At 26.7% G+C, this 16568-nt stretch overlaps 2 protein-coding genes across 2 annotated transcripts in view; both read right to left on the bottom strand.

The window, feature by feature from the left end:
* Positions 1 to 213: 213 nt before the first annotated feature.
* Positions 214 to 13130, bottom strand: LOC108688829 (xanthine dehydrogenase-like). The gene is made up of 17 exons (XM_018195293.1): positions 13073 to 13130; positions 12441 to 12624; positions 12034 to 12165; positions 11521 to 11671; positions 11121 to 11331; positions 9838 to 10367; positions 9437 to 9734; positions 8498 to 9016; positions 6074 to 6260; positions 5001 to 5297; positions 4157 to 4592; positions 3723 to 3851; positions 3076 to 3206; positions 2515 to 2758; positions 2289 to 2385; positions 1834 to 1941; positions 214 to 326 (listed from the first exon to the last, which is right to left on the bottom strand). Exons 1-17 carry the CDS (start codon positions 13128 to 13130, stop codon positions 214 to 216), a joined length of 3825 nt encoding a protein of 1274 aa, XP_018050782.1.
* A 3392-nt stretch (positions 13131 to 16522) lies between these two features.
* Positions 16523 to 16568, bottom strand: part of LOC108688840 (xanthine dehydrogenase 1-like) — a 15490-nt gene continuing 15444 nt past the window's right edge. The window contains exon 17 of the mRNA XM_018195308.1: positions 16523 to 16568. This exon is cut by the window's right edge and continues 2 nt beyond it. Coding sequence (XP_018050797.1) covers positions 16523 to 16568 — 46 coding nt within the window.

Here is a 16568-nt window from a genome sequence, read left to right as displayed (position 1 = left end):
AATGAAGAAAATTTTTTTAATAGTGTATGCAAGAAGAGAGACGTGCATTAGTTTTAAAGACATTTAATTGGTCGAATTATCATGATTCAATTGATATCATAAAAATTCTTATATCAACAAAATGTGAATACTTAAATCAAATCTAATTAACAAAATTTTTTAATTATTCTACTTATATAGCAATTAAAAGACTAACAGAATACAAAATTTATTTCAAACACTGGTTTCTTTGAGAATGATTCCTGTATTTGTTCCTCTTTCGTAAACCATCATGTCTTTGTTAGTTAAGCTAGTCAAAAGTATACGTTCGGTAGTACACGGTCCATCTGCAAATATAACGAATTACATTTTAAAAGTACATATTTTAAAATGTTATTTTATTATAATAGTATTTTATAAGAAAATATGTAAAACAAATTAAATAAAAAAAAATTAAAAATATATAATTTGTGAAAAAATAACGTAGAGGAAAATATGAATCACGAATTTAATTATATAAAATAATATAATATTTTTAATTATTTAAAAAAAAATTTAAATGTTTTATGATATGATTTCGAGTAATGTATATATATACTATGAATCGTGATTAATATGAATAGAGTGTTACTTATAATATAGTTCTAAAAAATGATGAAAAGAAAATGAGACCATAAAATCTTACAACTTTTTTCCTTAAATTGTGGAAATCCTTCAAGAGAAATAGAGAGTAGAAAAAAAAATCTATTTATATGACGGTTAATCTAAAAGAAAATTTCCCTATTTTCGGAAAAATATTGTAGAAAAACAAATTTAAAAATCAAGAAAAATTTTTTTAATCTGTTACAATTTGATTATTTCAAGAAAAAAAAATCGAAATCTTTTTTTCTATAAATTCATTGTATCGTGAAGAAAGTTTTTTCACATCTTGTGTGTATCATAGCTTGTCTACTTTTCGCGAACTGTTTAAGATCAATTAAAAAATAAAAGTGCTTCCGTATAACATTTTCTTGTTGCTTATCCAATGTTAAACAAGGATAAGATGAATGCACGTATATTATTAAAAATTTCATGAAATTTAATCTACTAATTTAATATACTTTTAGTTACACAATTTGAATTTAATTTCTTGATATTACATTAAATTTAATGACACGTTCATTACATTTAAATAACTACTATAACTTAATTTTTAGTTAAATCATTCATTACTTTTAACTTCGTTCATAATTACAAGATCTATTTACATGTAAAGGAAGCTTGTGGTTGTATTTCTAACAGTATAGACAATATCATACAGTAGATATATCATATAGACATTTCTAATAGTAGATACAACATTCTCTAATGTTTCCGAACCTAAATGGTTCTTCGTGCCTTCTTAGAACTCTCCGTATTTTCCTTGCTTCAAGCGATTTTTATCTGTTCACCAATTTGAAGCTCTATTTAGACGGCTAGCATTCAATATTGGAATGAGGAAATTAAAATGGCGATTAATAGCTCACACATGAAAATTTGCATGCATTGGTACAAACAAGATATGGAAAAACTTTTTTCATGATTAAATGCATAGAAAAAATAGTATTTTTATAGGAAAATATAAATAAGATCTTTAATTTTTGTTTTTCTGTTTTTTCTAAAATGAGGAAACTTTCTTTTGGGCTTTTTTCTCTCGTAAAAGTATTTAAAAAATGTTAAAAATAAATATAAGCACCAAATTACAGTGGCAATTAAATGATTAGTACTTGTTGCAAAAAACATATACATTAATCCAAATCATAAAGTTAGAAGATTTATGTTATTGATTTATATTGAATTATCAAGGATACGAATGTATCTTTTTTTAAAACTTACCTAATTGATACCATTCCGTATTCCCTGCATCCGCTCTAGCGGAATTCAATGCGTAGCGAAACGCTATTAGAATTACGTAACTCATACAAAGTGATGATTCATCGATTGCTACAAACATATTTTCGGTATTAATCAAATACGTCCGGTATTAATCAATCGTTTAATGTCCCTCATTTCCAAACGGAAATTCTCTTTTCATTTTTATTAATTTTTTAATTATTTTTTTTAACAAGTTAAATGATTTATTGAAACGAGTGATTGTAAATTGATTAAATTGATTAAATGAGTTTTATTTTGAAAATTTTTCTAAAAGAATTTCTACGAATTTTTTAATTAGGCAAAAATAGAAAATATTCAAGATTATTTTTTATAGTACAAAAATAATTTATTACTTTTGCAATATAAAAAATTAAGTCTTGAATCATATTCAAATTTCAAAAGTGTTTGGATCTTACATTTTGAACCGTAGATACCAATTGCATCGATTGACTTACTGAGTAAGTATACGCGGAAATCTTCAGGAATATCCTTCGCTCCTGGTGATTTATAATTCTATGAAAATAATCAAATACTTCAAATAATTTAATTATGTATTTTTAGGACAATCTCGGCGAATCAAAGTAATAGAGTCTTGGCAATTTATTAGGTGTACCAAAATTTGATAAAGTTTGATAAACGTACCCATAATCTGTTATTCGTTAATACTCCTGTATCAGGACTATACATTAGATCCTCAGAAGTCCAATATCCTATTCCCATTACGAAAGCTCCCTCCATTTGACCAATGTCGATTTCGGGATTCAAACTTACACCACCATCAATCATCAAATCAACTCTTCTGATAATGTGCTGACCAGTCAGTACATCGATCTCTACTACGGCAGTAGTAACACCATAAATGTCTTCCGTTGTTCCATTCACCAACCTGCCAAGATATATAAATGAAATGTATTATTTAATATTTAATAATTTGTGTAGCATCTCTTACTACATAAATTTAAAGTTTAAATTTATTTATTTATCAAAATCTTTTCAAAAGCACATAGTAAATATGTTTAACAACAATTATAGAAAATGCAAATGGAATATTTAAACTGTGTTTTTTTATTCAATGTACACCTATACTAAGTAAAAATGAGACAAATGTTTCTTTCTAACAATATTTTCGGAAAAATGTTAAAATACTTTATGATATAGTGTGACATAATATATCACTGTCAAATATGATTTAGTGACATTTACATGTAACGTGCACATAAATCAATGCCTTGTTCATACGCTATAAAAATGAGATCCTTCCATGTCAGATTTTTCATTTTTTTTCTTATCGGCTCGAGTCTATTCAAAATCTGTGTGCAAGCATGGATCGTTGCCTGAAAAAAATAATCAATGTCATTATCAAGTTTTGCGTTACAGGGTACGAGAAAAGTCCTGGATTGGTGAAATATCTTGAAAATAAAGAATTTTTGGGAAAAATGATACAGACGAAAGTTGTAGGGTTTAAAAAGATTTATTTATTGATCACATCTGTTTGATCTTGGATGGCATCGCCAAGATCAGGTCAAGGTCTACATACAAAGATCTTTATTGTAGTGTTTTAAAAAATTCTTGACATCAGCTAGATTCTAGCTAGAATTAATTAGATTCTAGAATTAAAAATAGTATCCCGTTTAAAAAAATCGGTGCAATCTTGATCTAACTTTAGCACTTAAGATCAAACAGATATGATCGGTCGATAGATCTTTTTAAACCTCGCAACTTTTGTCTGAATTATTTTTCCTAAAAATGCTTTGTTTTCAATATTTACCGATCCGAGACGTCTTATTCACCCTTATGTATTATGTTATAACACTGTCTTTCACAGTAATGGAGATGAATTGAATTCTTACGTATCCGCAGTTTTCTACAGTAATGCTGTGTCCTGTAGTTGACTTGTTGGGTGTAGCTAAATTATTGCTTCCTTTAACAGAGACTATTTCAATATTGATATCCAGTACATGAGCTGTTAGTTGTGCGATCTAGTGTACAAGAATTATTTTTAAATTGATAAAAATATAAATCGTCTTCTCTCTACTGTAAATCTTTTTCTAATTTCAATAAATTTATGAGATAATTAATCTGTATTCAAAATCTAAAAAATGTGTATCAAGAATAAAAAGTGATAAAAATCTAGAAATAACAAATAACAAAGTTTGATTTTAATTTTCTAAAATAATAACTCAAATAAAAAAAAATAGAATTTTTAAACATAATTTTCCATTTATTGATAGTTAGATGAAAAGCATGAAAGAACTTATTTGGATAAACCATTGCATTTTCATACCTTTGTATTTATACCTTGATCGATTTCAATTCCGCTGTGCGTCACGCATACAGAACCGTCTCGAGCGCAGACCGACACAATAGTCTCGAATTGTCCTTCATATGTTATCAAATATTTCATCGGTATCATAGCAATTTCCTGTTTCTTCCAACGATTGTGTGAATTGAACAAAATAGCGTCACTTTTGTTTTTCTCGTAGTTGGTCTTTTTTAACAAATCCTCTATCATAGGTTTTAAAAAGGATTTATCTACATTATTCATATTCGCCAATCTGACCTCTATCGAATCCTTATTCGTCACTTTCGCAATATGCTCCATTAAATTTTCCATCATGGCCACTCCTTCCGTGGATCCTGATGCCCGACAAAACGTATTTGACGGTAAATCGGTTCTCACATCGAATCCGTTAAATGTCCAAGTATCAGTTGAATAGCAGCTTCTAATGATAAAAGATCGAAGATTTGTGAATATGTTTAATTAAAAATGAATGATTAAACATACACAATAAAGTGTTTTCAAATTTGATTCTTAGTTAATTACTGAAAATTATCTTTATCGCAATTAAAGTAATTTTTTTTATTGACGTATTAGGTATTTTTTTCGTTTTTTGAAATGTTTCAAATTTCTGTTCAGAGAATAGGAAAAATAGTTTAAAATAGTTTAATTTATTACAGTATCTGCTTTTGCTTAAAAAATGTTCCACTCAATTTTAAAACGCTGTGCACAGAAAATGCAATAAACAAATTTTAATAGAGAAAGTTTATTAGAGAAGTGTCTTATTATTATATATTATTATGATAAATTGCTTGAATTTTTGTTTGTATTATATGTTGTATTTTAATACTTTTGCATGTAGGAAGCTATCATGGCTGCTTGCGGTTCGTTGAAACTAGAACCGCAGTTACTCCAGTGTTTCGAGTTGAGATACTGTATAACTCCGTCATTGTTCACTCCGATCTCATATTCTTGACGCGTAGAACATCTTTTGCCTATCGATTGCATATTGCTTTCCGTCGTCATGATGAATCGCGCTGGACGTCTCAGTTTATGACATACTAATGCGCAAGCACATGAAATTTGCGCGTTGCGTGAGATTTTTGATCCGAATGAACCACCAAGTTGATTGACATATACATTGATACTAAAAAAAATTATATTCTATACGATTGGTATTAAGTTATTTTACAAAATGCATTTTTCTAATATTATTTTATTTCATTACTTATTTAATTTATTTCATTTATAAGAAAAAAGAAATAATTTACTTCTCATTCTATAATATCAAAAATGTTATATTTACAATTTCGATTTTATTTGAAGTAATCTTTCTTTAATTTTCTATAACTTCATAATTTGAACGATATTGATATTGACAATAAAGACATTATTGAGTATAATCACAATAGCTCGGTGCTTTTGTTGGAAAAGGATGATTATTTTAAAAGGATCATTACAATGATAACTTTACATTATGTAACATCTGTTATATTATGTAAAAGTATATATTTTATATCTGTGCGAACATAAACACAATTTAAGCGGAAATATTATAAATATTCTATTTTACAGAACTAGTACTTTTATTTCTATTTGTATAAATATGTCTTTATAGAAGAATAATTATGATAACAATAATTCATTTTATAATTTTATATAAATGTTCTAATGTTTGTAATATATATAATATAGATACCTATGGTGATATTACACATAATATTGCATTTTAAATTCGTAAAAATTTTATTTTCAACTTTACATATGTGAATAAGACACATTTTTAATAGTGGATTTCAAAAATATCCCATTATAATTGTTACAGTTTTTAATACTGTTATAGTGTAAATTATATTATTCCAATTGGGCTAATGTAATTACTTTTGACACAAAAGAGATTGAATCGATAGATTAATGAATTACCTATTATTTTGAACATAAAGACAATTAGCGATCGATATTTGAATGAGATCTATCCATTGTGACGATGGATAGACGTCTATAATATCACCTTCCACTGGAACGCATACGCAGGATTGAGTTTCAAGGCTATGATGATATTGACCACCGCATTGGAAAACGCCCTTTATTATGTGTTTAATATCGATTCCTGTAAAATAATAAAAGATTTTCTTCTTTTAACATATTATTTTTTATTTTTAAGATAACTATTCACTTTGGTGAAGTTATCTCTATTGAATATGACTTTGACGTAGAGTCATCAGGTCTAATTTAAATAAACCAGGACATTCCTGATTAAAAAGTTGTACAAAAATAGGACACAGATACTTAAAAGTAGGACAAAAAGATGACACATTTTAGATTAAATACAGGAAGATATATTTTGTTAAATTGTAGTACAAAATAAGTAGTATATTTTAATTCAGAAAGAAAAAGTACATAAATGTAAAAATTCTCTAAAAACATGCATTTACAAATAAACGGCTTTAATAATACTTAATAATATTTAATAATATTAAATATTTTATCAGATACATAATAATAATCTAGTTATTAGCTTAAACATTTATTTTGTATTTTATGTGCGATAAACTTAATAACTTCCGATCTCCTCGTTTTCTCTCAAAATGAGCAAAAAAGAGAGTAGGTGCACTCCGGACATGCTGATTTTAATAATGCGATACCAAATTTAATTTAGTATTGGCACAATTATTTCTTAAATAATTATTAATTATAAATAAATATAAATTATTTGTGAGTTAGAATAAATGCACGTCTTGTTAATGTTTCTCTAGATAATTATTTATATTACATTTAAATTAATAGAAAATTATGTTTTGTTGATTGCATAGGAATATTGTATGTTTCTATTGAAAATGAACTTGCAAATGTTAACTGAAAGTTTTATGGGAGAGCAGTTCAAGTAATTAGCTCAAAGAAGAATACGTTTTAACTTTTCTTTCTCCTTTTTTCCAAGATACAGGGTGTCCCAAAAAAGTCATTTGAATATCTTGGATAATGTAAGATTTACAAAAAAGTGTTTCAAACAAAAGTTGTAGGATTCAAAAAGATCTATTTACTGATCAGTTTGACCTTGGGTGGCCAAGATCAAATTAAGGTCACATCGATTTTTTAAAATAGTACATCCTACTTTTGACTCCAGAATTCAATAGCTGGTCGAGAGCTTTTCAAAATACTATAAAAACATATTTTTTCATAAAATAGTTTTTGAGTTATGATACTTTAAAATTACAGTATCGCCGGCATTAGCATTAAGCAAGGTGTCCGACCGACGGATAAAATCTCTTAAGAAGAAATCTGTTCAGAATCATATGCTAGATAATATTCGTTAAGATCAAGGTCATTAGAGATTGTTTTTCTTATTTTCATTTTTGCACTGAAAATTTATTTTTATATCCGAGATATTCAGATGTGCCGACCTTTTTGGAGTCACACCCTATGTATAAAATTGCTAAATTGGGAGTGTCAAAATTTTAATAAGAATTATTACGTTACTGCAGGAGTAAATCCATAAATAGTGTCTTGTGTAGTCGGCCATCTACTACTGTCATTTATTTTAAATATCAGAAGTCCTATCTTCGTTTGTTAGCAAGTTCATGTGTGTATTTTCAGAATTTAATTTTGTTGCATAAACAAAATTGGTCGGAATTAACCTCCCAAGATAGTACACAAGATCATAATAATAAGAACAAGATGATAATAAGAATAAGGCATCCAGTTAAAATCATATTAGAAAATATCATGTTATTCGATATATTTATAACGATTTCGTCATAAATTTTTGAATTTCTTGAGAAGATTTTTAGTTAGATGTTTAGTTTAAAGAATTTTTAGAACTTCTCAAGAAGATTTTTTTTTAGTTTACTTTAACTCTTCATATATAAAAGTCACAAAAATCATAATCTCAAGAATTATTAAAATCAGCGTCAAAAGTGTATCGAATGACCAATGATATCATTGTGAAATGTTCTTAACTTTATGTTATCTCATTTCTATTATGATTTTGTGTCTTACCTGTTGAAACTGTGACTATATAAAAGACAATATTTATTCTCTGTCTAATCTTTAATCTATCATAATCAATAACTTTTAATGAATAAAATTTCCGAAAACCTCTCAGCAGAATGCTCTCAACAACGTATATCAAGATCAAGATCATTGGAGATGACTTTCCTAAATTAAATAATTGCCATTTCTAATAACTTGTACTATTTCGCAAGTTTGCAAATGTGCAGCAAATTCCATTTTTTAACAAAACTTAATACATACATTTACTGCTATCTTTTTCTGATAATTACAATCAAAAAGAAAACAATTTAATTTAATTAAATGTTATTAAATCTATTATTCTTTATCAGTTTGTACCTTTTCTCTTTGCTGGAATATTGGCGCTTTCCCTGATTCTTGTATTGTCCTGCGAATTTAGAGCATCTTCAATACTTATCACGGGCTTCGTTTTCAGAGGTTCCTTATATATAATTTGTACTAATTTTGCAGCTTCATTCACTAAATTATGCGTCTCCGCGACAATTACGCCGACGGGTTGGCCGGCATATAAAATATCCTCTTCGGCGAATAGCAATTCGTCCTCTGTTAAAGACGTCAACTTGCTAATAGCAGAAATACATAGATTCTTTCCCGGTATATCTTTGGCGCTGAAAAATGCCACTACACCCTTCATTTTAAACGCGTTGCTTGTATCAATACTCTTGATCTTGCCATTACCGATTTCGGTGACGACGAAGGCACAAAACACTTCTCTAAGATATGGACCCATATCATTGCAATATCGGACTTCGCCCGATGTCTGCTCAAAAGCTTCTAACTTTGGCATAGGTTTATTCACTGGCCATATATCCTTCTTTGTGTCATATTCTTGTTTAGCTAAGAAAATTGTGTTTTTTTTATACGTATAATTTCGAACAATCAGTCGAAATACATTACGAGCTCTTTGTACATAAATCAATAATAGCTATACTTCAGTATTTCTCTAATATAAAAACTATAAAGATTATTAATGACCTTTCGTACTTGTAGCGTAATGAATAATGAATTGTAATATACATATACAAGAATAAGACTTCTGTAGGTAATTTGTACACGACTTCCATATTGAAGAGGTCTCAAATTCCCAGAAATAAACAAATAGGGATACGTTTGCAGTTACTTTGTTCAAAAATTGTTCCAATTGCTTGCGAATTATATATCATATCATCTTATAAAAATATTATTTACATAAACTGTATAGATTTAGATAAATATTTATAATGGAAATGTCTATAAAAACATTCTGGATATGTATACCTGAAGAAAGACCTCGTTCTAATAAGGTACTTCCGCTACGATAAAATGGATCTATTTTCTCTAGTTGAATGCTTAATAAAAATTTGTAAAATAATCCTTCGGCAAGAGTCTTGCGAAATTCCGGAGAGTAATTCGGGAGCACATGATCTGGTTGCAGTTCGACATGTAACATTTCCATAATTAACTTTAGTATTTTCTTGTCGAAGATAGATTTTCCATCCAACAGTTTCTCTGTCTGTTTTGCGTGCAAAAAATGCATGTTGATGCCATAGAAAATAATGTTAGGCAACTCCAACACCTTTTTGAAAAATATTGTAAATATAAATAAATAAAATTTGAAGAAAATTGAAATATGAGTGAGTAATTAATAATAAAATAATATAAACAATTTGTAAAGATACCTTGCCATTGTCATCGAATGTGAAGAGAAAGCCGGCGTCGATGTGACTACGAGCGTTCTGAGCTCTAGGCATAATCTTGTAAAATTTGCATATGTACGAGTTATCACGTAGTGGATATAATATAATGTTATTGATAATTTTATGATTCATCCTGATATTCAGAAATTCATAGAGATAAAAGCTTTGACTCTTAGAGGGACTTTCTTGGACAACTACATGTGCACCGACAGACTCTAATATCAAACATAAATCGGATGAAAACTCATTGTGCTGGTGTTTCATCATTAAATTCCCGGCTACGGTGCCAATATTTCGCACGGAAACGTTTGCAATTATTTCTACATGCTGAGCCAAGTGATTTAGATATTTGAATCCAGTATCATTTGAATATTTCTGGAATGTCTCTAACACGGTAGTAAGAGTTATACTTCCTCCTAAAACCAAACCGAAATCTGATTTTGAAATTTTATGCAAGTCTGGAATGTCGTTTATATCAATGTATATATCTTTTTTGCTCGAAGGATAAATACCTGCAAAATTAAATTTCCACAATGTTATATCTATATTATTAATAATATTTAGGTTAATAATATCTATATTATTACTTTTATATTTAGATAAATGTGAGAATTAACCAATATCGAATGTGACATTGTAAAATAATTGAAATTGTCGCAACTTTTCGATTTTTTAAGTCTTAGTAAATTGATCTAAATCTTTTCATTATACAGGATTATTATTGTTTTCTGAGAATTATTAACAAAAACCAACATAGCACATTTAATTATAGGAAGATAACATAAAATATTTAGATTCTTTGATAGTAATGATAATATGAATACTTTAATTTTATTAGGGTGTCCGCCTCTTCGTACAATATTATTATTATAAGTATTTATCCGATAAATATAATACATATTCAATATTAATAATGTTTTGTAATACATGTATATTATACATACTAGATACTTGATAATATTATTCAGATTTTGATGTGCCTACTCAAGTAACTAAGAAATAATAATTATTATGATTATTTGATTGATTATTTTAATTGATGGCTTTTATGTTATCATATATCAAAGATAATCAGCGAGCGCAAATTTTGCTCCAGTGATACATCTCAAATCAATAATTATCCATTATTGAATCTTATGTCTATGACATCTTCTGTTCATCATATTACAAATACATATGGAAATATTCACACTATATGTGTATATATACATTTTATGTGTATATATATTTGTTAATGACTATGTTATCTAATACAGAAAAAATACCATGTGCAGTATTTCCTCCATTTAATATATACGTTGCGTTTGGGTTTTCCTTGAATATGATAAATATATCCTCGATCGTGAAAACTTTGTAGAAATGTGCGTCCTCTAACTTTATACTCAACATTTTTTTTTCATCGGAAGGTTGTTTATCGTAGTAACTACGGACACATGGCATTTTATTTTTCCGGCAAGGTTTGATCTTATATAACTCCTATGAAATATATTTCATTATATTTACAACAAGATAAAAACAAAATAAAAAAATGTTATTATAATAACGGATAAATCCTTATTTCTCTAATAACAAATTTAAATTATACTTGTGAAAATAAAATAAAACTAAAATCGTAATTTCAAAATAAAAATTAAATTTTTGAAATAGAAAAGAAATTTTTTAAACCTCAATATCTTGAATGTCCTTCACCATTGATGGATGTGCGTCGGTGGCAAATCCTTTGAACGCATCCAAAATTGCACGATATCCGGTGCATCGACAAATATTGCCACCAAATGAACTTTCAATCTGCTGCATAGACAAATCTTTCCCGAGACTGCAAAATATAGGTATCAATTTATTAACGCAAAGTTCTTATAAATATAATTCTTTATAAATATAATTCAATTATATTTAATTGTTATTTGTACTTGAACTATACATAGCAGTATTGTACGAGTTTATGCGTAATTTTAAGTTACAATTTGTTTGTTTATTATGGGACAATCATAGCGATTTTTTCTAATATAATTACATGTACAATATGTTAATTTTTTAAGGGTACTTTTTTTGTATGTGACTTTGTTTTAACATCCGATAATTCTGAAAGGATTTTATCATAAAAGTAGAAAAGTAATATGTCCGAAATATAATATTTTTTTAACATAAAAATTAATTAGCAATTTTAATAATTCGTACCTGTACATATTCATCACCATGCCAGGAGAGCAATATCCACATTGTGAACCATTTTTTCTAGCAAGTGTAGCTTGAATTGCATGATAACCGTCTCGCTTGTTACCTAGATCTTCAATCGTTACAATATTCCATCTGTATCATTTTATGATATAAAATATTAGTTAATATTAACATATATTTGGCATATCCAGAAATTAAAAAATTGAATATAAAAAATGAAATAGGTAAACATGAATAAAAAAAGAGATTTTAATATTTTGATGAATAATTTCTTGTGAGAGACGAGAGTTTTGTGGATGCTCGTAATGTCATTATATAAATCTTTAACATTTTAATTAAGAAATTAGAATTTAAGTTTGAATGTTAGTTTCTCTTTAATACATACACATACATACATACATACATACCTGTCACAGGTTAGTACCAATACAAGACAGGAATTTACGGCTATCGTTTTATCCTTGAATATTACACTTACGACACAAGCACCGCAATCACCTGCATGGCACATCGCTTTTGTGCCTCGAAATTTCGCATATTCACGGATAAAGACAAGGAGAGTCGTGTCGACGGGTATACTATCATCGGATACTGAAAGCGATTTTTGAATCGACTGATAAAATTCTAACATATTATCTTTTATTTCTAAACTTTTTAATCATAATTCTATAATCAAGTTTTATAATTTCTGTATAATACAGTTTATATGATTAATTCTTCTTATATAAACGTGATAGACCTTTTTTATATAGTAAATAAATGTTATAATTTTTGATTAGATTTTTTAAAAATATATTTGGAGTTTCTTTATATCTCATTCCATCAAACAAATTTTATGTACATGTTATTTGTAATTTCTCATTCAACAATATATCTGTTATATAACACACATATTATATTACAGTTATATCGTTGAGTGGTAAATTACAAATAATGTTACATGGAAATTGTGTTTGCTGGGATGTTACTTTATCTTTTAAAGATATGTTCAAAAAATTTTTATTTTCTTGGTTATATATTTTATACAAAGAATACATACCCGAATACGGTATTCCATTAATTACAAAATTTATCTTATTGTTGTCGGATCTAAACATGTTAGAATTGAGAAACATTTGAATATTATCTTTAATGAAAAAGATATAGATGATATTTTATAAAAACTTTTTTATCTGGTTTTATATTATGCAGTAATGTATAAATAAATAAATAAAAAATAATAAAATATTTTTTGTTGAAATAAGAGATTTTGGATTTCTAAAATATTAATAACAAAATTTCATTTATCGTACCAACATTTCAATAGTTTTCGCATAAATTTAATTATAAATATTTGTCACTTACGCTCTTGCCGTTTCCATTTTCACTCATCAGTCGTATCGAATTACGCCTAATTATCCCCTCTCTAAAGATATGAAGTACTTAAAGCATTGTCTATAGGAGAAAATATCGAGAGCGCTATCTAAAGATCATAAAAATGATAATTGTTAGATATTTGATAATATACTACAATTTTTTTTTCTAATAGATAATAAATATAACAATGCAAGACTGTACGCAGAAATATCGTTGTAAAGCAAATCGCATTTATGAAAATGTCATCATATATACATTAACATATAAAATATAAATTTTGCATATATTATTTTTAAAAAATTTCAATAAAGATTATTTTGCATGAAATCGATTAGCAAATAAGGAAGAACTATTTTTACTTAAATTTTCTTATATTTAAGTCTTATTTTTTACACCGAATTTTATAATTTTATTTTATAATATCCTGGATGGACATAACGCTAGAAATGAATTCAGAACGTATAAATAATTAAAAATTTTCATGTAGATATTTTTGTTATTTAACTTTTTCGAATTATAAACGTTTTCGTATCACTAATTTTCGTTACAATTTCAGCCAGCATATCGACATCACACTTTCTCACATTCACGTGTCTTCTTACTGACTATCAGTAAACACTTCCTCTGAATATATATTGAACGTTAGTTTGGTTTGCAATGTGAAAACGTTTGTAACTGGTAAACAATGTCAAATAGGAGAGATGTTTTATGGATCTATCTACACCTTAAATCTGTTTCTGAATGTATGTCCACATATTATTAAACACCCACTATATGTATTTCGTATATATATTCTTATATACAAGATTTTTGAATTTATTTCAAATATTGTTTTATTAACAAGCGACTTTTATTTGTGTCATCAAAAAGCATCATGCGTTTTTGTTGGTTGAATTGGTTAGAAATATATTTTCTGTAGTACACTGTTCATCTGCAAAATACAACATCTGATCCTTTCGCAGAAAAAGACAGCAAATTATGATTATCTGACTTCTGTTTGCATAACATTTATATTGTAATTGGCTCTTGAAAACAAAAATGAGATTTCCGAGATGAGTTTAATCCGCTTATCTTCAAATTATTTTCGTTCAAAATCGAAGAATAGTTATCACATTTTTATACCATTTCGTATTCTTTGTATCTCTGACTTTTGGTTCATTAGCGATCGCTAATGAATCAAATCGCTTAATTATAAAGTAACAACTTTATATTAGGTGTAGTAAAAAGAAATCCATTATTTTTCCATTCAATTTTATTAAAATAATGGATTTCTTTTTACTACACCTAATATTAGAAAAAAATATGTAATTAATAAATTTTCATTCATGTGACATTAATAATTGCGTACGATTATCTTAGATGTAGCTATTATGTAACATTAGTGTACAGTTAAAATATTTGCGTTTACCATCAATATTTTTTGTAATATTTATATTCTATGATAATATAATTTTTCTTTTTTCCGCTGATGAAAAGTTTTTTCGCTGATGAACGATAAATGCATTAATGTTTATACACATTATTGCTTTTGAATACAAATGCGTAATGCTTAACTTAATTTAGAGATATTTTTAGTAGCTATATGTGTTATTGTGTATATTAGATACTATACATATTTTAATTTTAATATTACAATTTGTTTATTTGTTATTGAACAATTAATAATTATTGTAATAACATAGAAATTCATTTATTAATTTACTAATATATTAATTTTTCTTAAGAATATACATTCTTGAATGCAACTTTGTTGCAATGCTAAAAATTCTAAGAGGATTTTAGAGTGAAGAAAAAAATTTTAATAAATTTTAATATTTTATAGTATTACATAAATTTATAAATTAATTAGTATTTAAAAATCAATTAATCTTTTATTCTTATGTATCTACAACTGTAAGTTTAACGTATTTCTTCCTTACATAAAGCTCGACTTAAATAACGTAGATGAGATTTTGATCAAATAAAAATAGCACAAGAATAACATGTCTGGCATAAAAAAAAACACATTATATATTCTTTTATTTTGCGGCAATATGGTATTTAATTTTGCATATTAAGCCATTATTATATTACTACAAACTTCATTCGTTACATATTTTACTTTCTCTTACATACATTTTTAATATAAATATTGCAAACACACACACTTGAACGTCTTTGAAATATCTGCTTATGCATATCAAGAGACATAATAATTATTGATTTTACACATTTATTAATTTTACACGAGAAAAGTAATAGACAATTTAATTTTTAATTTCTTTATAGTATATTTAATTTTTTTATTTAATCTTTTTATAGATTTAAATTTTTATGTTTTAATTTTTTTACAGTATTGCAATTAATAAATTTTACATACGCCTCACACAAGTAACACAATAATTTTAAATCATTTTTTATTAACTAAAAAAATTAAAGTTAACACAATATTTTTATATTTTTCGTACTTATTAACGACTTTTTTAATGAAATATTTATAATTTTTATAAAAACATATATTAGAATTATTAATTTAAAAGAACAAAAACAAGCATATTATAATTTATGACTTTAAAGCGATATAGGGCCTAATGTTTTTTCGTAACATATCAATAAAATATAATAATACAAAATTGCTTAAGAATTGAAATTGCTTATCACGCTCTCTATTATAACATTTTATCAAGAAGCTTTCAAACTTACATACAAGAAACAAACTGAATTTTTCAAACCTTTTTCTCACTTATCTTAACTTTTATATTTATCGCATCTTTCTCCTAATTATCCACTGAAAATCCAGCTCAACACTCTAATAATCACTAATAATCAATGATCTAACGCACTTACACGCATAATTTATACATGATAGTAAAGTTAATGAAATTTAATAAAGAAAATTTATTAAAAATTAGCATAAATGAAAAAACGTATCTTAGTGATTTTAAGACCTATTAACAGAACGAATTATATTGTAATAATCCCACCATTATCATGAAAGTTTCATATCAATAAAATATATGAGTGCATAAATTATGTTCTTCATTTTACAAAATTTTTGAATTATTCTATTTAGATAGCAATTAAATGGCAACTAACAGAACATAAATAATTTATTTTGAACACACGATTGTCTGAAAATTTTTCACTTTCATTGTTAAATCACCATTTTATCTCTGCTGGTTAAACTAGTTAGAAGTATA

This window comes from Atta colombica, unplaced genomic scaffold (assembly GCF_001594045.1).
Source record: "Atta colombica isolate Treedump-2 unplaced genomic scaffold, Acol1.0 scaffold242, whole genome shotgun sequence".
In the NCBI taxonomy this organism is placed as follows: Eukaryota; Metazoa; Arthropoda; class Insecta; order Hymenoptera; family Formicidae; genus Atta; species Atta colombica.
The sequence above is the reverse complement of the archived record's forward strand: the minus strand, read 5'-3'. Positions and strand labels throughout refer to the sequence as shown.